The sequence below is a fragment of the Ranitomeya variabilis genome, chromosome 2, assembly GCF_051348905.1.
Source record: "Ranitomeya variabilis isolate aRanVar5 chromosome 2, aRanVar5.hap1, whole genome shotgun sequence".
Taxonomy (NCBI): Eukaryota; Metazoa; Chordata; class Amphibia; order Anura; family Dendrobatidae; genus Ranitomeya; species Ranitomeya variabilis.
In genome coordinates, this window is record NC_135233.1 from 187539342 (window position 1) to 187563178 (window position 23837).

The 23837-nt window shown below is 47.7% G+C and overlaps 1 protein-coding gene across 2 annotated transcripts in view; it reads right to left on the reverse strand.

Moving 5' to 3' along the window:
* The window catches only part of NHSL2 (NHS like 2), a 458134-nt gene that overhangs the window by 390259 nt on the left and 44038 nt on the right, over positions 1-23837 (reverse strand). The window contains exon 1 of one of the 2 annotated variants that reach the window (XM_077283328.1): positions 524-660. The exons of the other annotated variant lie outside the window; for it this stretch is intronic. Within the exon in view, the coding sequence (XP_077139443.1) occupies positions 524-551 (28 nt within the window). The 5' untranslated portion in view covers positions 552-660. Of the gene's footprint in view, positions 1-523; positions 661-23837 lie in introns of those variants that run through there. 2 annotated transcript variants of the gene reach the window in all.

A 23837-nucleotide genomic window follows, 5' to 3' on the forward strand; every position in this document is an offset into this window, starting at 1 on the left:
ATTATATAGGCTATTAGACCCAGATTATCTACTGAATACATTTCATCCACTGCATTTCTAAGCTGTTCAGATTCCTGTGCATCTACACGCCAGAGAAACAGAAGTACAATGCCCGGGATGAGGCAGGTTGTCAGTCCGGGCCTTGCCGTCTGCCGTGAAATATGGCCATACACATGATAGATACTAATTCCTTCTGCTCTACTTTATGGTGGACACAATATGACAGAGGTGAAACTCCCCCTTATTAGCACAGTCCTGGACTGGTGGTTGTCACACTCGCCAGCTCTATGGTTGAGCATTGAGCCAGGACTGCGTGACTGTGACCACTGGGGGATTCGCTGCCCCTCATAACATTGGGCTTTCTCCATCCTCCATCCATCAGGGATACCGGCACGTCTGTATGAGCTTCCATTACGCCTTCTTTACTCCTGGTCACTGGAGTTACACAGCTACGTTCCCAGACTCCTATTGTTCTCCATAACTACTAGAGATCGCCGACATGACTTTTAGGTAAGGTACCTACCTTGTATCAATGTGGCGGCTAGGATCATGAGAAACGCCAGTCCCAAATATCTGCTGCACCCAAGTCCTGTCGTTTACGAAAGAGCATTTGTCCCTCCAGAGAGGGAGGGGAGACATGAATGTCTGCGGCTGTACAGAACTTTCTTCCTCCCAGCTTCTATCCCTAAACTCAATCCAGATTCTCCCCTCGCAGCAGTCACCCCCCACCCTTCTCCATGCAGAGTTTAACCCATGTGCAACTATAAAAACATTCCCAAGTGCAAGTTCTCTTTTTAATTTACAGCTGGCACCTATGAGCATGATCTCGGCCGCAGGACTCGCTCCATCTGTCTTTGTTACCTCTTTACTTTTCTTATTTTCATATATTTCGGTTTCTTGCATTATTGCCTCGCTGCTTCCCATCTTCTGTATATTTCTTTATCTCCCAGTACACAAGGGTGTGAGATGTTACTGCTACCCCAAGATGATACAAAGGTGGCACTAATCAATGTGTGCACAGAGCCCCGGCCGGTGTTAGGCAAAGTGGGGCCCCAAATGCTCACATATTGCACCATCTCAAAGAAACATTTCTGTTGTATTTACATGCGCTGATTTCAGGCCACTAAGTGAGTGATCGACAATATTGAAGTCGTTTGACGCTTGTTTCCCGGCCTCTTTAAACAGGCTGAGGAACAATGATGGGGATAGAACTGTCATGATCCAGGTCAGCATTTGCTTCTTGCTTCTCTTTCCCCGGCCTGGTCATATGGGGGGGGGGGTTAACCTTTCCTGCCTCTTTGATTCTTGGGTGGCTTTTTATTGGTGCTATTTCTGGTTGCCTGTGTCAGTGATAGTTCATGCTTCCACGGTAGAGCAGCTGACCCATATACCCTGGTGATCCTTCTGCCTCTGACTCCCCGTGTTTGTGTGAGACCCGTTCCCTATCCCTGACTTAGTGTTCGTCTGGTGGTTTCCTTGCAGTGTATGACTGGGACTGGTCTCTGTACCCCGCCTCTTGTTTTCCATCTCTGATACCTCATTCCCTAACCGGCTTTGACTTCTGGCTTGTACCCTGACTCCATCTTACATCTGTCGTTTTGGTCATTGCACTCCCGCTTGGCTCTGACTTCTGGCTTGTCTCTGACTTCGTTCATTGCTGCTACCTCTGGTACTTCTGCTCCTGACAGTTTCTGACTCTGCTCGTCTGACCACCCTTTTGTTACCTGTGAGGCTGTTCAGTGTTGCTACGCTGTGAGTGTGCAACCTCTCTTCCCACACCAGCACCGCCTGGTGGAGGTTGCGCTAAACTACACTGCAGTCGCATCACAATATCACTGACCACACATTTAAAAGGGGATTTTGCATTTTTTTTTCTCTAGTCATGGATCTGCTAGGTAACTTGGCGGATCAAGTGTCCAGTTTGACACAGATGATGTGGGATTTTTCGGTGGACCATCAGACCCTTGCTACTTCTCATATTCACTTAAGAAAAAAGCTGACGGAGACTGTTAAGACCGTGCAGGGAACCACTCCTCATGCTGTTAGTCGACCTGTGATTCAGTAGATGTTGTTTTGCACTCTCCTGACCCCTCAGTTAAGCTTCCTAACACCTTTTCTGGTGAAAAAGATAAATTTCATACGTTCAGGGAGAATTGTAAATTATTGTTTTCTCTTAGGCCCCGATCGTCTGGGAATGAGACTCAGCGGGTAGGGATTATTATCTCCTTACTTAGGGAGGGGCCCCAATCTTGAGCTTTCTCACTGCCCCCTACTGCTCCTGACCGGATGTCGGTAGCTTAGTCCTAGGGCATCAAAGAACCTATGACGAACCGGACCGTGTCAGGTTGGCAGAGGACACTATTATGGGTCTGGTTCAGGGGAAGCACTCAGCCAAGTGGTACAGCTCCGAGTTCCGTCGATGGTCCACTGAGGGGTCCTGGGATGACTCCGCGCTGAGATGTCAGTTCAGGAGTGGACTGTCAGATTACCTGAAAGACGCTCTGGCTCTCCATCCACCTCCCTGCTCATTGGTGGAAGCTATGACTCAGGCTGTCCGTATGGATCGAAGGCTGCGGGAGAGAGGTGTTACACAGCGAGAGGTATCGTTGCTCCCTGCTGATTCTGTTGTTTTGGCTTCATCTGAACCTATGGAGGTGGGGGCCGGCAACCTTGAAAAGGAGAGGAGACAGTGATGTGTAGGAAAGCTGTGTTTTTACTGCGGAGATCCTGGACTTTGGAAAAAGGACTGCCCCTCCTGTCCACAGACTACCAAGCGGCTGAGTCTGGGTGATTGTCATGGAATCCAATCCAGAATCCAGTACAAAACTACTACCCTCATCCACAAAGCACTCCATGGCTCAGCACCACCCTACATCTCCTCTCTGGTCTCAGTCTACCACCCTACCCGTGCCCTCCGCTCCGCTAATGACCTGAGGTTAGCATCCTCAATAATCAGAACCTCCCACTCCCGTCTCCAAGACTTTACACGTGCGGCGCCGATTCTTTGGAATGCACTACCTAGGTTAATACAATTAATCCCCAATCCCCACAGTTTTAAGCGTGCACTAAAAACTCATTTGTTCAGATTGGCCTACCGCCTCAACGCATTAACCTAATTATCCCTGTGTGGCCTATTAATAAAAAACAACAACATAATCACGTTCCTCCATCATGTTCTCATACACTTTATGCAGTTAATAGCCTCTGTGTCTGTACTGTTACATACTTAGGCAGTTAACTGGTTCATGCAGCTTTACATGAACACCCGAGCCTTACACTATGGCTGGTCCAAATAACTAAAGCAATTGTTACCATCCACCTCTTGTGTCTCCCCTTTTCCTCATAGATTGTAAGCTTGCGAGCAGCAGGGCCCTCATTCCTCCTGGTATCTGTTTTGAACTGTGATTTCTGTTATGCTGTAATGTCTGTTGTCTGTATAAGTCCCCTCTATAAGTTGTAAAGCGCTGCGGAATATGTTGGCGCTATATAAATAAAATTATTATTATTATTATTATTATTATTATGGAAGTCACCCAGACTGTCAGGTTCCTTTTTCTGCATTATCAAAAGTTTTGTTGGAAGTGGAACTTTGTTGTGGGAATGGTTCCATGCCTACTTCTGCCTTCGTGGACTGCGGGTCGTCCATGAACTTTATTGACTCTGACTTGGTGTCCAAGTGTAAGTTAGGGACAGTTAGGCTGGAGACTCCTATTCATAGTGTTACCAGTGACAAAACACCACTGGCTAAGAATGTCATCAAATGTGTTTCTGAGGAGTTTCTCCTTAAAGTGAGTTCCCTACAGCAGGAACGTATTTCATGTTTTGTTATGGACAATCTGCCTGCGGGACTGGTGTTGGGGTTCCCCTGGCTACAATTACATAATCCTGTGATAAGCTGGGAATCTCTGTGTAATAGAGTGCAGGGTTGAGTATGTCACCACGGAACAGACAGACCAACTGTTGAGGGGAATTTATTAACAGGAGTAAGATTCTCCTCGCAGGGAGTAAACGGGGGGTTAATAGAGATAAATCAAACAGTAAACAGTTAGGCGGAATCAAAAGGGTTAATGAGTGTTCTTGTAACTTATCAGTACAGGGAGGTCCTGACTGGAGGGTCCTAATTCCAACCTGGGTACAGTCACCAGCAGCGCTTGAGATCCTGAAGTCTCTCCTCTGTGTCCTGAGAACTGGAGGCTCCGGGGTTAAGTATTTTCTTCCAGTGAAGCTGAAAGCAGGAAGTAACTCAGCCCCACTGCTGCTAGTCTCTGTATATCAGGCTGGCAGGCTTTCTGCAGTAGCAATGCTACACACACACTGAGCAGTTTACTTGTCACACTCAGGGGTCCTGGCTCGTCACTGCGGTCACCGGGGCTGTGTGCTCAGGTCACTGTCAGGGGATACGTCTTCTCTGATTACGGAGGCTTCCAAGTCCACACTCTCACATCCAGCCTCCACTACGGCTGGTATCTCAGCCTCAGTGCCCTCACGAGGAGCACTCTCTTTCGGGGAGCGCGGCGCTGCAGCCTGCTCTCTGTCTGGCGCGCTGTCCCCTCTGTCTCGCGCGCTCTGCTCTCCCGCTCTTTTCTGACCACACCCCCCTCTCTTCCTCCGTGCCCCCAGCAGTCACATGGTCTCTTCTGTCCAGGGCAGAAAGTCTTCCCCCTGACAACCCAGCTGTCTGACTAAGTGGTTCCAGGTAAGGAGCAGGGAAAGCAACCTCCTTATTAGGGTTGAGCGAAACGGGTCGACCATTTTCAGAAGTCGCCGACTTTTGGCAAAGTCGGGTTTCATGAAACCCGACCCCTGTGTGGGGTCGGCCATGAGGTCGGCGATCTTCTGAATCTGGTATCGGAATTCCGATACCGAGTTCCGATATGTTTGCGATATCGGAACTCGGTATCGGAATCCACATTTAAGTGTAAAATAAAGAATTAAAATAAAAAATATTGATATACTCACCTCTCTGACGCGCCCTGGTAGTAACCGGCATCTTCCGGTCCTAAGAATGGCGCTTGAAAGACCTTTCGAATGCTTCACGGCTTGTGATTGGTTGCGGCGGCCCACGGGACCGCTGAGCGACCAATCACAACAAGCCGTGACGTAATTCTCAGGTCCTAAATTCCTCATTCTAGGAATTTAGGCCATGAGAATTAAGTCACGGCTTGTGATTGGTCGCTGAGCGGTCACGTGGGCCGCCGCGACCAATCACAAAGCCGTGACGTCATCTAAGGCCCTTCACGCGCTAATTCTTAAGAAGGAAGGCTGCCAGAAAGAAGCCGAGGGTGAGTATATTCCTATTAGGTATATACTCACCCTCGGACGCACCCAGCTTCTTTCCGGCAGCCTTCCTTCTTAAGAATTAGCGCGTGAAGGGCCTTAGATGACGTCACGGCTTTGTGATTGGTCGCGGCGGCCCACGTGACCGCTCAGCGACCAATCACAAGCCGTGACGTAATTCTCATGGCCTAAATTCCTGGAATGAGGAATTTAGGACCTGAGAATTACGTCACGGCTTGTTGTGATTGGTCGCTCAGCGGTCACGTGGGCCGCCGCGACCAATCACAAGCCGTGAAGCATTCGAAAGGTCTTTCAAGCGCCATTCTTAGGACTGGAAGATGCCGGTTACTACCAGGGCGCGTCAGAGGGTGAGTATATCAATATTTTTTATTTTAATTCTTTATTTTACACTTAAATATGGATCCCAGGGCCTGAAGGAGAGTTTCCTCTCCTTCAGACCCTGGGAACCATAGTATCCCATTGCACTGCATTGGGTTTCGCGTTTCGGCCGACCCCGACCCCGACATTTTTATAGGATCGGCCGATTTCACTCGACCCGACTTTTGAGAAAGTCCCGATCCTATAAGACCCGATCCTATAAGACCCGATCCTATAAAAATAAAAGTCGCTCAACCCTACTCCTTATATCTGGACATTGTTACATGGGGTCCTATTTGTAGTAAAAATTGCCTTACTACTAGAGATGAGCGGTGTCCGAGTCGAACTGTTCGCCAATTTCATATTCGAGCTGTGTTGGGCGGTGTTCGAATCGTTCTCCAAACTCGAACAATTTGCTTAAAGTTTGGCTGTTCGAGTTTTTGTTCGATAACTGTTCGTTCACCAAAAGCCTAGCTTGATTTGCACATTAAAACTGTTTATCAATGTTAATAGACTGTTTCAGTGTATAGTGTGCGGGGGGGTGGGGGGTGGATAGATCTGTGCTGAAATAGTGCCGATCTCCATTTTTTTTAATTATCCGCATTTTCAGTGGGGCGGTGCAGTCTCTCAGCCTATCAGCAGTGCACACACACAAAGCAAAGTGAATGTGATGCACACAAGCAAGGGCATGTGTCATTGGCTGTGTATGTCACATGTCCTTGCCCTATAAGAACCAGCCATTTTCCCCGCTGCCACCATTTCCTCACTGCTGCAGCTTAGTGTTAGACGGCACCGCTGCTGCTGTGGGCGCTATACAGTCTAAGAGTGTTAATTGCGAGCGAATTTGCAGTTAGATAGAGAGAGATAGGTTTAGGGAGTCGGGACTAGTAGTAATATCAGCCATTTTCAGGGTAGGTTACAGCAGTTCATAGCACTTTTTGCCAGGCAGGTCTGTGCAATTGTTTGTCACAGCATTTGGTGTAATCTAGCTCAGCCAATCCTTTTGGGCTAGTAGCATTGTCTGATAGTCATCTGAGTAGCCCGCCTGTGAAGCTAGCTACACCGCCTGTGTATCTAAATTTTTACTGTATCTAACCCAGTAAATCGTTTTGGGCTAGTACCACAGTTTGGCCACTCAGCTCTGCTCGGTTTCCATCCATTGTTTTTTGTGCCAACTACAGAGTTGCCAATTAGTTAGGCACCAAAATGAGTGGCAAAAGGCCTGCTGCTGGTGGAAAGGGCAATAGGCGTGTTGGAAAGGGAAAAAAAGGTTGTGTCCGTGAGGTAGGTGGTAAAACAACAGTAACATCTGCAGAAGAAAGACCATCTTCCAGCCAAAGTAAGATGTCTACTTCTTTTCGTGGACAATCTGATATGATCCCTTTCTTACGACCATCGCTACGAGCATTGCTACAAATTCCAGATGAGGCACAAAAACAGCAGGTGCTTGAACGGATATCAAGTGCTCGTTCAAGTGGGCTCTCCTCCACCCCAACTTCAACATCACAAATACTCCAGTCCTCAGAGGTGTCACCCCAATCGCACTTGCTTCCTCACAGCTCCCAAGTCTCCAGCCGCCCATCTAAGTATGGGGTAACACAGATGGTTGAGTCTGCAGAGCTGTTTACTCATACTATAGCCTGGGAATCAGAGGTCTACTCCAGAGCTTCTGTGAATCCAGATGAGGAAATGATCTGCACTGATGCCCAGAATCTTTGTGAATTGGATCCAGGCCCAGATGAAGAAGGTTCTGAGCATAATGTAGACCCTCATTCCCAAACTGTAACTCCTGTTGGTGGAGACAATGAGGAAGATGATGATGAGACTGAGATACCTGATTGGAATGAAAACTTGACTTTTCGGTCAGGGCAGGAAGAGGTTGGCTCTGAGGACGACGGGTGTGAGAACACACAGGGTGATGATGATGAGGTTGGAGACCCCACTTACTGTCAATCCACAGTCCACCAGTCCATGAGGTCAGCAGAGGAGGTGGAGGAGGATGCTAGTGACGACGAGGTTAGGTTGCGCCTTCCTGGACAGAGACGAAGTACTGGAAGCACGTCAACAACTGCATCCTCTGAGCACAAGTCGTGGTGGCTCTTCAGGTCACATGGGCTCTAAGCCTTGCATAGCCTGGGCATTTTTTGAGATCGCAAAGGATGACTCAACTTATGTTGTCTGTAAGATTTGTCACCAAAATCTCAGTAGAGGTCAAAAAATGAATAGTTTGAGTACTTCATGCATGAACCGTCACATGGCTATGAGACAGAAGTTGCAGTGGGAAGCTCACTGTGCTACAATGCTGCCTAGTGGGCCGGGCCAACCACTGTCTGCCCCATCAAGTGCATCCACGGCCTCTTCATCCTCTGTGACTGTGGGGACAGCAGTCGCACATGGTTTTGGACGTAGACCTTCCACCTCTTTACCCGCAACAGCCAGTGTGATTGGCAGGTCGTCAGGAAATTTGCAAGTGGAAACACCTGCTGGTGTTGAGCACTCTCCGACATCGAGACCACCACATTTTGATCAAGGCAACATAATATCTCCACCTGCACCTTCCTCACAGACCAGCAGTTTGCCGGGGCACTCTACTCAACCCCGTCTAAGCATGGCAGCCAGCCCTCGGTCCCTCAGATGTGGACAAGTAAAAGACCATTTTCTCCGAGCCATGACAAAGCTAAGAGGTTGAATTTCACCACCTGCAAGCTGTTGGCTACAGAAATGCTGCCTTTCTGCCTGGTGGACACAGGATTTTCAAGACCTTATGTCCGTCGCAGTGCCCCAGTACCAGATGCCCAGTTGCCACTACTTCTCAAAGAAAGCTGTGCCTGCGCTACACCAGCATGTCGCACACAGCATCACCGCTTCCTTGAGAAACTCTGTGTGTGACAGGGTGCATTTCACCACAGACACTTGGACAAGTAGACATGGACAGGGACATTACATGTCGGTGACTGGGCACTGGGTAACTATGGTGACAGCAGGAGAAGGGGCTGCTGTCCAAGTCTTGCCGTCCCCACGAGTTGCGCGTCGATCCTCTGTATCTATAAGTTCCTCCACTGCTTCTGCCTCCTCAACCTCCTCTCGGTCCTCCACCTGCACCCAAAGCCTGTCTGGTAATGCCACCCACGTTCTAACTGCGCAGAAGGAACCCTGCACACCTCATTACTATGCTGTCACCAGGGCTCAACGGCATCAGGCGGTGTTTACCTTGAAATGTCTGGGAAATGTGAGTCACAGCTGAGGAGTTGTAGTCAGCTCTGGAGATCGAGTTCTATCAATGGTTGTCTCCACTGAACCTGCAGCCAGGGAAGGCCGTGTGCGACAATGCTGCAAACCTGGGTGCGGCCCTTCGCCAGGGCAATGTCACACGCGTGCCTTGTATGGCTCACGTTTAGAGATGTAAGACGTTTAGCGTCTTACATCTCTACAGAAGTTGTTGGGCCTGCCAGTTCACCGGCTGAAATGCGATGTGCCCACACAGTGGAATTCAACTCTGCACATGTTGCAGCGACTGTGGCAGCACCGACGAGACCTGGTGCAATACGTTATTGCAGCGCCCCAGAGTCCTGGTCGTTGCAGTACTGATGCTCCTCCGCTAAGGGGGACTATGGTACGTCTGATGGCACTGAAGGAGTTCACCTGACCAGGTATCACAGACACCAATACACTTCACAGTCTGGCCTCCAGGGGGAGCTAAGGGTGCTATGTATTAGGCCACTCCTCACAATCTGGTAAAACTGGGGGTTAGATAGGAAGTTAGAGAGAAGCTGACTGGGTTGGAACCAGGCAACATCCTGTGGCAGAGGGTGTTGCAGGGGAAGATTCAGGGGGGTCCCTGTCAGGGGTGGGATCCTGACAGAGGCCTAGCGAACAGAAAGAACGTTACGGGACCGCGCCTGCACTTCATCGCGGCAGTACCCCAAGAAAGGACAAGAAGCAAGGTTTATTGTGCTGAGTGAGAAACGAGATCAACGCAACAAGGAGAAACACCAGTAGGAGTCGTGCTGTAAGACGAGGCAACATCCTACTGAGGCGCGCAGCCGGTGGCCGGAACGCCGAGGAAGTATTGAGCTCCAGGCCTTACTTCAAACCTACGGCAGGACAGTCAGTTATAGGCGGGCTGTCTCACTCAAATCACCTAAGAAGACATAGGGGGCAACATTTGGAGAGGGGCGACACTAGGGTCCCGGAAGACCTCCGAGCCTACCCGTCATACGGGTGCATCCTAGCCATAACATCTGGGGGACGAAGAAGAACATCATAATCGAGTTGTGAGGGAACTTCAGAAACAGACACAACAGTTGTGGGGACTATCCCGTAAGCACAGCAGGGGAGGACCACAACACACAAGCTTTAGAAGGTAGGCACAGATTTCCACCTGCAAAGGGAACTCTGGAGGTGCCATTGGACCGGCCGGACTCGGGTAGCCCTATTAACCGTATTCCGGACTGAGGATCCTGAAGCCATCAGTAAAGAGGTAAAGAGACTGCAACCTGGTGTCCTTGTTATTTACTGCGACCTGCACCGCACCACAACATCATCACATTCACTCTCAACTTTCACTGGACGCCCCTCAGCAGGGTCACGGACCGGGTCTAGCCACCGTGACAACCCCAGAGCAGAGACTCAGAGGCCCGGTACCGGGTAGCCCTCGGCCCTGTGGCAGTGGGGGCGCTTCATTATGACATATAGCCTGGGCCAACGAGATCCAGAGGTGGGGCAAATCACGCTGCAGGAGTGGTCTCAGATCAGGGACCTATGCACCCTTCTGCACAGTTTTGAAATAGCGACGAAGATGTTTAGTGCTGACGATGACATTATCAGCATGACTATTCCGGTCATTTACGTGCTGGAGCACACCTTAAACAGTATTCGGAGTCAGGTGGTGGGACAAGAGGAGGAGGAACAGGAAGAGTCGTATGCGGAAGGGATAATATCTCCAAGGTCCAGACGGTCGGCAGCACCAAGGCAGCTGGCATTGGAGGGTGGGGGAGAGGGATTACCGAGGGTGCATGGTAGCAGAGAAACTGTTGAGGAAGGTGCAGAAGCCGAGGATGAAGTGGAGGTTGAACTGGCGCTGGGCATGGAAGACTCATCAGATGAGGGAGACCATGATCAAATTTCTGTTGTGCGAGGTTGGGGGGGAGAGGGCAGAGGAAGGAAGCATGATTCTCACCTCGCCGCCACCAAGACAACAAGGACTTGGTCCTCCTGGATGCACAAGACACATGAGTGCCTTCTTGCTGCATTACCTGCAACATGACCCTCGGATTGTCAGAATCTGAAGTAATGCCGACTACTGGGTTGCCACACTCTTAGATCCCTGGTACCAAAGTAAATTTTGCAAAATAATTCCTGCCATAGAAAGGGATTCACGCATTCAGGAGTATCAGCAGAGACTGTTACAGAATCTTAGATCTGCTTTTCCACAAAACACCAGTGGTGCACGTAGTGAATCTCTGAGTTCTAACTTGCCAACCGTGGGACTGTCGAGTCATCACTCAAACCGTTACAGTAACATCGTATCTGGTGGTAACAGCAATTTTTTCCAATCGTTTCAAGAATTTTTTAGACCATCCTTTGCAAGGCCACAGGAGACAAGAAGTCTGACGCATAGCCAACGCCTAGAGAGGACGGTACAGGAGTATCTCCAAGTTAACATCGATGCCATAACTGTGGAACTGGACCCTTGCTCATTTTGGTCTTTCAATCTGGAAAAATGGCCTGAGCTCGCCACTCACGCCTTGGAGATCTTGTCGTGCTCCGCAGCCAGCGTTCTCTCTGAAAGTGTGTTCAGCGCTGCTGGTGGTGTGCTGACAGATAAGCGCACGCGGCTGTCCAGTGACAATGTAGACAGGCTAATGTTCATCAAGATGAACAAATCTTGGATCCGCAAGGACTTTTCTACCCCTGTGTCATCCTGGGGAGACTAAAAGCTTGATGATTTTTGAAAATCACCTCACAAACCTTTTAAAAAACTCAGGCGAAATTAATGCCACTAAAGTGGTGTCTGTGCCGAATTTTTGGAAAAAATGGAGACTCTTTTTGGAGTCCCCTTGCTGTGTTTTACATGACGTTGGCATCGTCATTTTCAGGTGGGCGGGGTTGCTCCCCCCCTTTTAACCTTTATGAACTACATACACTATGGCTTGGGGTAACACAGATGGTTGAGTCTGCAGAGCTGTTTACTCAAACTATGGCCTGGGATTCACAGGTCTGCTCCAAAGCTTCAGTGTCTGCTAGTCAGCAGAGTAGCCCACCCATGAAGCAAGCTACACCGCCTGTTTATCTAATTACTAATTTTTTACTGCATCTAGCCCAGGAAATCCTTTTGGGCCTAGTAGCAGTTTCTGCTACTCAGCAGAGTACCTCATCCATGAAGCAAGCTACACCGCCTGTTTATCTAATAACTAATTTTTAACTGCATCTAGCCCAGGCAATAGTTTGGGCCTAGTAGCAGTGTCTGCTACTCAGCAGAGTACCCCACCCATGAAGCAAGCTACACCGCCTGTTTATCTAATTGCTAATTTTTAACTGCATCTAGCCCAGGCAATACTTTGGGCCTAGTAGCAGTGTCTGCTACTCAGCAGAGTACCCCACCCATGAAGCAAGCTACACCGCCTGTTTATCTAAGTACAAATTTTTAACTGCATCTAGCCCAGGCAATACTTTGGGCCTAGTAGCAGTTTCTGCTACTCAGCAGAGTACCCCACCCGTGAAGCAAGCTACACCGCCTGTTTATCTAAGTACAAATTTTTAACTGCATCTAGCCCAGGCAATACTTTGGGCCTAGTAGCAGTTTCTGCTACTCAGCAGAGTACCCCACCCGTGAAGCAAGCTACACCGCCTGTTTATCTAATTACTACAGTATATACTCGAGTATAAGCTGACCCGAGTATAAGCCAACCCCCCTAATTTTGCCACAAAAAACTGGGAAAACTTAATGACTCTAGTATAAGCCTAGGGTGGAAAATGCAGCAGCTACCTGTAAATTTCAAAAATAAAAATAGATACCAATAAAAGTAAAATTAATTGAGCCATCAGTAGTTTAAGTGTTTTTGCATATCCATTTTGAATCAGGAGCCCCATATAATACTCCATACAGTTCATGATGGGCCCCATATGATGCTCCATATTAAAATATGAACAAATGTTGATTATGACCCCATAAGATGCTCCATACAGATATTTACCCCATATAATGCTGCACATGGCCCCATAAGATGCTCCATAGAGATATTTGCCCCATATAATGCTGCACATAGCCCCATAAGATGCTCCATACAGATATTTGACCCATATAATGCTGCACATGGCCCTATACAGATATTTGCTGTTGTGAACTCCGTTTTCAGGCTCCCTCTTGTGGTCACAGATGGTATTGTGTGACTTTGGTTTTTTGGCTCCCCCTGGTGGTTTGGTTTATTATCCTGCGGGTCTGGCTGGATCAGCTGCCTCGTTATTCAACAGGGAGGCTCCTATTTAGCTCTGCTTCACTTCCACTTGTTGCCGGCTGTCAATGTATTCAGTGCTATTCTGATTACTCCTGATTATCTCGTTTTCTGCCTCTTCAGGATAAGCTAAGTTCTGTTTGAATATTTTTTGCTCATCTGCCTGCAATATGATTTCTGTGTATGATGAGTCTAGTCCAGCTTGCTAATACAGTGGGGCAAAAAAGTATTTAGTCAGTCAGCAATAGTGCAAGTTCCACCACTTAAAAAGATGAGAGGCGTCTGTAATTTATATCATAGGTAGACCTCAACTATGGGAGACAAACTGAGAAAAAAAAATCCAGAAAATCACATTGTCTGTTTTTTTTATCATTTTATTTGCATATTATGGTGGAAAATAAGTATTTGGTCAGAAACAAAATTTCATCTCAATACTTTGTAATATATCCTTTGATGGCAATGACAGAGGTCAAACGTTTTCTGTAAGTCTTCACAAGGTTGCCACACACTGTTGTTGGTATGTTGGCCCATTCCTCCATGCAGATCTCCTCTAGAGCAGTGATGTTTTTGGCTTTTCGCTTGGCAACACGGACTTTCAACTCCCTCCAAAGGTTTTCTATAGGGTTGAGATCTGGAGACTGGCTAGGCCACTCCAGGACCTTGAAATGCTTCTTACGAAGCCACTCCTTCGTTGCCCTGGCGGTGTGCTTTGGATCATTGTCATGTTGAAAGACCCAGCCACGTTTCATCTTCAATGTCCTTGCTGATGGAAGGAGGTTTGCACTCAAAATCTCACGATAGATGGCCCCATTCATTCTTTCATGTACCCGGATCAGTCGTCCTGGCCCCTTTGCAGAGAAACAGCCCCAAAGCATGATGTTTCCACCACCATGCTTTACAGTAGGTATGGTGTTTGATGGATGCAACTCAGTATTCTTTTTCCTCCAAACACGACAAGTTGTGTTTCTACCAAACAGTTCCAGTTTGGTTTCATCAGACCATAGGACATTCTCCCAAAACTCCTCTGGATCATCCAAATGCTCTCTAGCAAACTTCAGACGGGCCCGGACATGTACTGGCTTAACCCCTTCCCGACCCATGACGCCACATAGGCGTCATGAAAACCCGTGCCAATCCGACCCATGACGCCTATGTGGCGTCATGGAATGATCGCGTCCCTGCAGATCGGGTGAAGGGGTTAACTCCTATTTTACCCGATCTGCAGGGAGAGGGGGAGTGGTACTTCAGCCCAGGGGGGGTGGCTTCACCCCCCCGTGGCTACGATCGCTCTGATTGGCTGTTGAAAGTGAAACTGCCAATCAGAGCGATTTGTAATATTTCACCTAAAAAACTGGTGAAATATTACAATCCAGCCATGGCCGATGCTGCAATATCATCGGCCATGGCTGGAAACACTAATGTGACCCCCCCCCACCCCACCGATCGCCCCCCCAGTGCTCCGTTATAGGGTCCGGTCCCCTCCGTCCGCCTGCCGGCTCCCCCGTCCTGCTGTCCGCTCCCCCGTCCTCCTGCCCGCTCCCCCCCTGCTCCTATGTCACCCCCCCGTGCTCCGACGCCCCCCCCGTGCCCCGATCTCCCCCCCCTTATACTTACCGAGGCTCCCGGTCCCCGTCCGCCTCCATCATGGGCGCCGCCATCTTCCAAAATGGCGGGCGCATGCTCAGTGCGCCCGCCGGCCGGCAGATTCATTAGAGGTACATTTTGATCGCTGTGGTAGGTTCTATCACAGCGATCAAAATAAAAAAATAATAAATAAACCCCCCCCTTTATCACCCCCATAGGTAGGGACAATAATAAAATAAAGAAAATATTTTTTTTTCTTTTTCCACTAGGGTTAGGGTTAGAACTAGGGTTAGAACTAGGGGTAGGGTTAGGGTTACGGGTAGGGTTAGGGTTAGGGGTAGGGTTATGGCATGTGCACACAGAGCGGATCGGCCGCGGATCCGCAGCGGATCGGCAGCGGATCGGCAGCGGATCCGCCGCGGATCGGCCGCGGATCCGCAGCAAATCGGCCGCGGATCCGCCGCGGATCCGCAGCGGATCGGCAGCGGATCCGCAGCGGATCGGCAGCGGATCCGCAGCGGATCGGCAGCGGATCGGCAGCGGATCCGCAGCGGATCCGCAGCGGATCCGCAGCGGATCGGCAGCGGATCGGCCGCGGATCGGCAGCGGATCCGCAGCGGATCGGCAGCGGATACGCAGCGGATCGGCAGCGGATCGGCCGCGGATCCGCAGCGGATCGGCAGCGGATCGGCAGCGGATCGGCAGCGGATCCGCAGCGGATCCGCAGCGGATCCGCAGCGGATTGGCAGCGGATCCGCAGCGGATCGGCAGCGGATCCGCAGCGGATCCGCAGCGGATCGGCAGCGGATCCGCAGCGGATCCGCAGCGGATCGGCCGCGGATCCGCAGCGGATCGGCAGCGGATCCGCAGCGGATTGGCCGCGGATCCGCAGCGGATTGGCAGCGGATTGGCCGCGGATCCGCAGCGGATTGGCCGCTGCGAATTCGAAGCAGTTTTCCATCAGGTTTACAGTACCATGTACACCTAAGGAAAACCAAATCCGCTGTGCCCATGGTGCGGAAAATTCCGTGCAGAAACGCTGCGTTGTATTTTCCGCAGCATGTCAATTCTTTGTGCGGATTCCGCAGCGTTTTACACCTGTTCCTCAATGGGAATCCGCAGGTGAAATCTGCACAAAAAAACACTGGAAATCTGCTGTAAATCCGCAGGTAAAACGCAGTGCCTTTTACCTGCAGATTTTTCAAAAATCATGAGGAAAAATCTCACACGAATCCGCAACGTGGGCACATAGCCTTAGGGTTAGGGTTGGAATTAGAGTTAGGGTTGGAATTAGGGCTAGGGTTTGAAATAGGGTTAAGATTAGGCTTGTGGTTAGGGTTACGGATAGGGTTAGGGGTGTGTTGGGGTTACAGTTGTGGTTAGGGTTGGGATTAGGGTTACGGTTGGGATTAGGGTTAGGATTAGGGTTGGAATTAGGGTTACGGGTGTGTTGCGGTTAGGGTTGTGGTTAGGGGTGTGTTGGGGTTAAGGTTGTGATTAGGGTTATGGCTACAGTTGGGATTAGGATTAGGGGTGTGTTGGGGTTAGTGTTGAAGTTAGAATTGAGGGGTTTCCACTGTTTAGGCACATCAGGGGTCTCCAAACGCAACATGGCGCCACCATTGATTCCAGCCAATCTTGCGTTCAAAAAGTCAAATGGTGCTCCCGCCCTTCCAAGCCCCGACGTGCGCCCAAACAGTGGTTTACCCCCACATTTGGGGTACCAGCGTACTCAGGACAAACTGGGCAACAACTGCTGGGGTCTAATTTCTCCTGTTACCCTTGCAAAAATAAAAAATTACTTGCTAAAACATAATTTTTGAGGAAAGAACAATTATTTTTTATTTTCACGGCTCTGCGTTATAAACTTCTGTGAAGCACTTGGGGGTTGAAAGTGCTCACCACACATCTAGATAAGTTCCTTCGGGGGTCTAGTTTCCAAAATGGGGTCACTTGTGGGGTGTTTCTACTGTTTAGGTACATCAGGGGCTCTGCAAATGCAATGTGACGCCCGCAGACCATTCCATCAAAGTCTGCATTTCAAATGTCACTACTTCCCTTCCGAGCCCTGACGTGTGCCCAAACAGTGGTTTACCCCCACATATGGGGTATCAGCGTACTCACAACAAACTGGGCAACAAATATTGTGGTCCAAATTCTCCTGTTACCCTTGTGAAAATAAAAAATTGCTTGCTAAAACATCTTTTTTGAGGAAAGAAAAATGATTTTTTATTTTCACGGCTCTGCGTTGTAAACTTCTGTGAAGCACTTGGGGGTTGAACGTGCTTAACACACATCTAGATAAGTTCCTTGGGGGGTCTAGTTTCCAAAATGGGGTCACTTGTGGGGGGTTTCTACTGTTTAGGCATATCAGGGGCTCTGCAAACGCAACCTGACGCCCGCAGAGCATTCCATCAAAGTCTGCATTTCAAAACGTCACTACTTCCCTTCCGAACCCCGACGTGTGCCAAAACAGTGGTTTACCCCCACATATGGGGTATCAGCGTACTCACAACAAACTGGGCAACAAATATTGGGGTCCAAATTCTCCTGTTACCCTTGTGAAAATAAAAAATTGCTTGCTAAAACATCTTTTTTGAGGAAAGAAAAATGATTTTTTATTTTCACGGCTCTGCGTTGTAAACTTCTGTGAAGCACTTGGGGGTTGAACGTGCTCACCACACATCTAGATAAGTTCCTTGGGGGGTCTAGTTTCCAAAATGGGGTCACTTGTGGGGGGTTTCTACTGTTTAGGCATATCAGGGGCTCTGCAAACGCAACCTGACGCCCGCAGAGCATTCCATCAAAGTCTGCATTTCAAAACGTCACTACTTCCCTTCCGAACCCCGACGTGTGCCAAAACAGTGGTTTACCCCCACATATGGGGTATCAGCGTACTCAGGAGAAACTGGACAACAACTTTTGGGGTCCAATTTCTCCTGTTACTCTTGCAAAAATAAAAAAATTCTGGGCTAAAAAAATATTTTTGAGGAAAGGAAACACATTTTTTATTTTCACGGCTCTGCGTTATAAACTTCTGTGAAGCACTTGGGGGTTCAAAGTGCTCACTACACATCTAGATAAGTTCCCTTGGGGGTCTAGTTTCCAAAATGGAGTCAATTGTGGGGAGTTCCTACTGTTTAGGCACATCAGGGGCTCTGCAAACGCAACCTGACGCCCGCAGAGCATTCCATCAAAGTCTGCATTTCAAAACGTCACTACTTCCCTTCCGAACCCTGACGTGTGCCAAAACAGTGGTTTACCCCCACATATGGGGTATCAGCGTACTCAGGAGAAACTGGACAACAACTTTTGGGGTCCAATTTCTCCTGTTACCCTTGGGAAAATAAAAAATTGTGGGCTAAAAAATCATTTTTGAGAAAAGAAAAATTATTTTTTATTTTCATGGCTCTGCGTTATAAGTTTCTGTGAAGCACTTGGGGGTTCAAAGTGCTCACCACACATCTAGATTAGTTCCTTGGGAGGTCTAGTTTCCAAAATGGGGTCACTTGTGCGGGAGCTCCAATGTTTAGGCACACAGGGGCTCTCCAAACGCGACATGGTGTCCGCTAATGATTGGAGCTAATTTTCCATTCAAAAAGCCAAATGGCGTGCCTTCCCTTCCGAGCCCTGCCGTGCGCCCAAACAGTGGTTTACCCCCACATATGGGGTATCATCGTACTCAGAACAAACTGGACAAAAACATTTGGGGTCCAATTTCTCCTACTACCCTTGGGAAAATAAAAAATTCTGGGCTAAAAATCATTTTTGAGGAAAGAAAAATTATTTTTTTATTTTCACGGCTCTGCGTTATAAACTTCTGTGAAGCACCTGGGGGTTATAAGTGCTCACTATGCATCTAGATAAGTTCCTTGGGGGGTCTAGTTTCCAAAATGGGGTCACTTGTAGGGGAGCTCCAATGTTTAGGCACACAGGGGCTCTCCAAACGCGACATGGTGTCCGCTAACGATTGGAGCTAATTTTCCATTCAAAAAGTCAAATGGCACGCCTCCCCTTCCGAGCCTTGCCGTGCACCCAAACAGTGGTTTACCCCCACATATGAGGTATCGGCATACTCAGGAGAAATTGCCCAACAAATTTTAGGATCCATTTTATCCTGTTGCCCATGTGAAAATGAAAGAATTGAGGCTAAAAGAAATTTTGTGTGAAAAAAAAGTACTTTTTCATTTTTGCGGATCAATTTGTGAAGCACCTGGGGGTTTAAAGTGCTCACTATGCCTCTGGATGAGTTCCTTGGGGGGTCTAGTTTCCAAAATGGGGTCACTTGTGGAGGAGCTCCAATGTTTAGGCACACAGGAGCTTTCCAAACGCGACATGGTGTCCGCTAACGATGGAGATAATTTTCCATTCAAAAAGTCAAATGGCGCTCCTTCCCTTCCGAGCCTTACCATGTGCCCAAACAGTGGTTTACCCCCACATGTGAGGTATTGGTGTACTCAGGAGAAATTGCCCAACAAAATTTAGGATCCATTTTATCCTGTTGCCCATGTGAAAATGAAAAAATTGAGGCTAAAATAATTTTTTTGTGAAAAAAAAGTACTTTTTCATTTTTACGGATCAATTTGTGAAGCACCTGGGGGTTTAAAGTGCTCACTATGCTTCTAGATAAGTTCCTTGGGGGGTCTAGTTTCCAAAATGTGGTCACTTGTGGGGGAGCTCCAATGTTTAGGCACACGGGGGCTCTCCAAACGCGACATGGTGTCCGCTAAAGATTGGAGCCAATTTTTCATTAAAAAAGTCAAATGGCGCTCCTTCCCTTCCGAGCCCTGCCGTGCGCCCAAACAGTGGTTTACCCCCACATATGAGGTATCAGCGTACTCAGGACAAATTGGACAACAACGTCCCTGGTCCAGTTTCTCCTTTTACCCTTGGGAAAATAAAAAAATTGTTGCTAAAAGATCATTTTTGTGACTAAAAAGTTAAATGTTCATTTTTTACTTCCATGTTGCTTCTGCTGCTGTGAAACACCTGAAGGGTTAATAAACTTCTTGAATGTGGTTTTGAGCACCTTGAGGGGTGCAGTTTTTAGAATGGTGTCACTTTTGGGTATTTTCAGCCATATAGAACCCTCAAAATGACTTCAAATGTGAGGTGGTCCCTAAAAAAAATGGTTTTGTAAATTTTGTTGTAAAAATGAGAAATCACTGGTCAAATTTTAACCCTTATAACTTCCTAGCAAAAAAAAAAATTGTTTCCAAAATTGTGCTGATGTAAAGTAGACATGTGGGAAACGTTATTTATTAACTATTTTGTGTCACATAACTCTCTGGTTTAACAGAATAAAAATTCAAAATGTGAAAATTGCGAAATTTTCAAATTTTTTGCCACATTTCCGTTTTTTTCACAAATAAACTCAAAAATTATCGACCTAAATTTACCACTAACATGAAGCCCAATATGTCACGAAAAAACAATCTCAGAATCGCTAGGATCCGTTGAAGCGTTCCTGAGTTATTACCTCATAAAGGGACACTGGTCAGAATTGCAAAAAACGGCAAGGTCATTAAGGCCAAAATAGGCTGGGTCATGAAGGGGTTAAGCAGTGGGACACGTCTGGCACTGCAGGATCTGAGTCCATGGTGGCGTAGTGTGTTACTTATGGTAGGCCTTGTTACATTGGTCCCAGCTCTCTGCAGTTCATTCACTAGGTCCCCCCGCGTGGTTCTGGGATTTTTGCTCACCGTTCTTGTGATCATTCTGACCCCACGGGGTGCGATTTTGCGTGGAGCCCCAGATCGATGGAGATTATCATTGGTCTTGAATGTCTTCCATTTTCTAATTATTGCTCCCACTGTTGATTTCTTCACTCCAAGCTGGTTGGCTATTGCAGATTCAGTCTTCCCAGCCTGGTGCAGGGCTACAATTTTGTTTCTGGTGTCCTTTGACAGCTCTTTGGTCTTCACCATAGTGGAGTTTGGAGTCAGACTGTTTGAGGGTGTGCACAGGTGTCTTTTTATACTGATAACAAGTTTAAACAGGTGCCATTACTACAGGTAATGAGTGGAGGAAAGAGGAGACTCTTAAAGAAGAAGTTACAGGTCTGTGAGAGCCAGAAATCTTGATTGTTTGTTCCTGACCAAATACTTATTTTCCACCATAATATGCAAATAAAATGTTAAAAAAACAGACAATGTGATTTTCTGGATTTTTTTTCTCAGTTTGTCTCCCATAGTTGAGGTCTACCTATGATGTAAATTACAGACGCCTCTCATCTTTTTAAGTGGTGGAACTTGCACTATTGCTGACTGACTAAATACTTTTTTGCCCCACTGTATGTGATTTCTTTTTGCTGGTAAGCTCTGGGGTACGGAGTTGCTTCCCCCGCACCGTTAGTTGGTGCGGGGCCTCGAGCAATCTCTGCGTGGATATTTTGAATAGGGTTTTCTATTGACCGCACAGTTCCCTTCCTATTTTCTGCTATCTAGTATTAGCGGGCCTCATTTGCTAAATCTGATTTCATCTCTGCGTTTGTGCTTTCCCCTTAACTCACCGTTAATATTTGTGGGGGGCTATTCTATATCTTTGGGGTCATTCCACTGAGGCAAGAGAGGACTTTCTTTCCCTCCAGGAATAGTCAGTTTCTCAGGCCGTGAAGAGACGTCTAGGATTTTTAGGTAACGTTCCACGGCTGCCTATAGTTGTGTGCGGATAGGATCAGGTTGCGGTCAATCTAGTTACCACTTCCCCAGAGCTAGTAGTCTGTTCAGTTACTTAGCTAATCCGACCTGCGATCCTTGCCACTAGGATCATAACAGTACAGCTGGCCGGTAAAGTGTTAATTGCATGGCAGAAGCAGGAGAAAAGAAGCTTGGAGATTTTTTTTTTTTTTTTTTTGCTGCCGTGTGTCTAGCTGCTGTGTGTCTGGCTTCTCTCCGCCTCTTAATCTTGGTGTGGCTCTGAGTTCAGCTGCTGATATGGATATCCAGAGTTTAGCCTCCAGTGTAGATCATCTTGCTGCAAGGGTACAAAGTATTCAGGATTTTGTTGTGCACAATCCTATGTCAGAGCCTAGAATACCTATTCCGGAGTTGTTTTCTGGAGATAGATCTAGGTTCCTGAATTTTAAGAACAATTGCAAGTTGTTTCTTTCTTTTAAACCTCGTTCCTCTGGGGATTCTGTTCAGCAAGTTAAGATTATTATTTCTTTCTTGCGTGGCGATCCTCAAGATTGGGCTTTCGCATTGGCTCCAGGGGATCCTGCATTGCTCAGTGTGGATGCATTTTTTCTGGCCCTTGGATTGCTCTATGAGGAACCTAATCTTGAGAACCAGGCTGAAAAAGCGTTGTTGGCCCTCTCTCAGGGGCAAGATGATGCAGAGGTGTACTGCCAGAAATTTCGGAAATGGTCGGTGCTTACTCAATGGAATGAGTGTGCCCTGGCTGCAAATTTCAGAAAAGGTCTTTCTGAAGCCATTAAGAATGTCATGGTGGGGTTCCCTACGCCTGCAGGTCTGAATGAGTCAATGACTCTGGCCATTCAGATTGATCGGCGTTTGCGGGAGCGCAAACCTGCGCACCATTTGGCGGTGTCTTCTGAACAGACACCTGAGTCTATGCAATGTGATAGAATTCTGACCAGAAGTGAACAGCAAAATTATAGACGGCAAAATGGGTTGTGCTTTTACTGTGGTGATTCAGCTCATGTTATCTCAGCATGCTCTAAGCGCACAAAAAAGATTGATAAATCTGTCACCATCGGTACTTTACAGCCTAAGTTTATTTTGTCTGTTACCCTGATTTGTTCCCTGTCATCTTACCCGGTTATGGCTTTTGTGGATTCAGGTGCTGCCCTGAGTCTGATGGATTTGTCATTTGCCAGGCGCTGTGGTTTTATTTTGGAGCCTTTAAAATTCCCTATTCCACTAAGGGGAATTGATGCTACACCATTGGCTACGAATAAACCTCAGTACTGGACACAAGTGACCATGTGCATGACTCCTGTTCATCAGGAGGTGATTCGCTTTCTTGTATTGCATAATTTGCATGATGTTGTCGTGTTGGGCCTGCCATGGTTGCAGACTAATAATCCAGTCCTGGATTGGAAAGCAATGTCTGTGTCAAGTTGGGGTTGTCAGGGAATTCATGGTGACGCTCCTGTGGTGTCAATTGCTTCATCCACTCCTTCTGAGGTCCCTGCGTTTTTGTCAGATTACCAGGATGTATTTGATGAGCCCAAACTCAGTTCTCTACCTCCTCATAGGGATTGTGATTGTGCTATAAATTTGATTCCTGGTAGTAAGTTTCCTAAGGGACGACTTTTCAATTTGTCAGTGCCGGAGCATGCTGCTATGCGGAGTTATTATAAAGGAGTCTTTGGAGAAAGGACTTATTCGCCCCTCCTCCTCCCCTCTTGGTGCGGGCTTCTTTTTTTGTGGCTAAGAAGGATGGTTCCTTGAGACCTTGTATTGATTATCGCCTTCTAAACAAAATCACGGTCAAATTTCAGTATCCTTTGCCATTGCTATCTGATCTGTTTGCTCGCATTAGGGGGTCTAGTTGGTTCACCAAGATAGATCTTCGTGGTGCGTATAACCTTGTGCGTATTAAGCAGGGTGATGAATGGAAAACTGCATTTAATACGCCCGAAGGCCATTTTGAGTACTTGGTGATGCCTTTTGGACTTTCTAACGCTCGTTCTGTCTTTCAGTTCTTTATGCACGACATCTTCCGTGAATATCTGGATAAATTTATGATTGTGTATCTGGATGATGTTCTGGTTTTTTTTGATGATTGGGAGTCCCATGTTAAGCAGGTCAGGATGCTGTTTCAGGTCCTGCGTGCCAATGCTTTATTTGTGAAGGGCTCAAAATGTCTTTTTGGAGTCCAGAAGGTCTCTTTTTTGGGTTTCATTTTTTCTCCTTCTGCTATTGAGATGGACCCAGTCAAGGTTCAGGCTATTCATGACTGGACTCAGCCTACATCTGTTAAGAGTCTTCAGAAATTCTTGGGTTTTGCTAATTTTTACCGTCGCTTCATCGCTAATTTTTCTGGTGTTGTTAAGCCATTGACGGATTTGACCAAGAAGGGTTCTGATGTTACTAATTGGTCTCCTGCGGCTGTGGAGGCCTTTCGGGAGCTGAAGCGCCGGTTTTCTTTGGCTCCGGTCTTATGTCAGCCAGACGT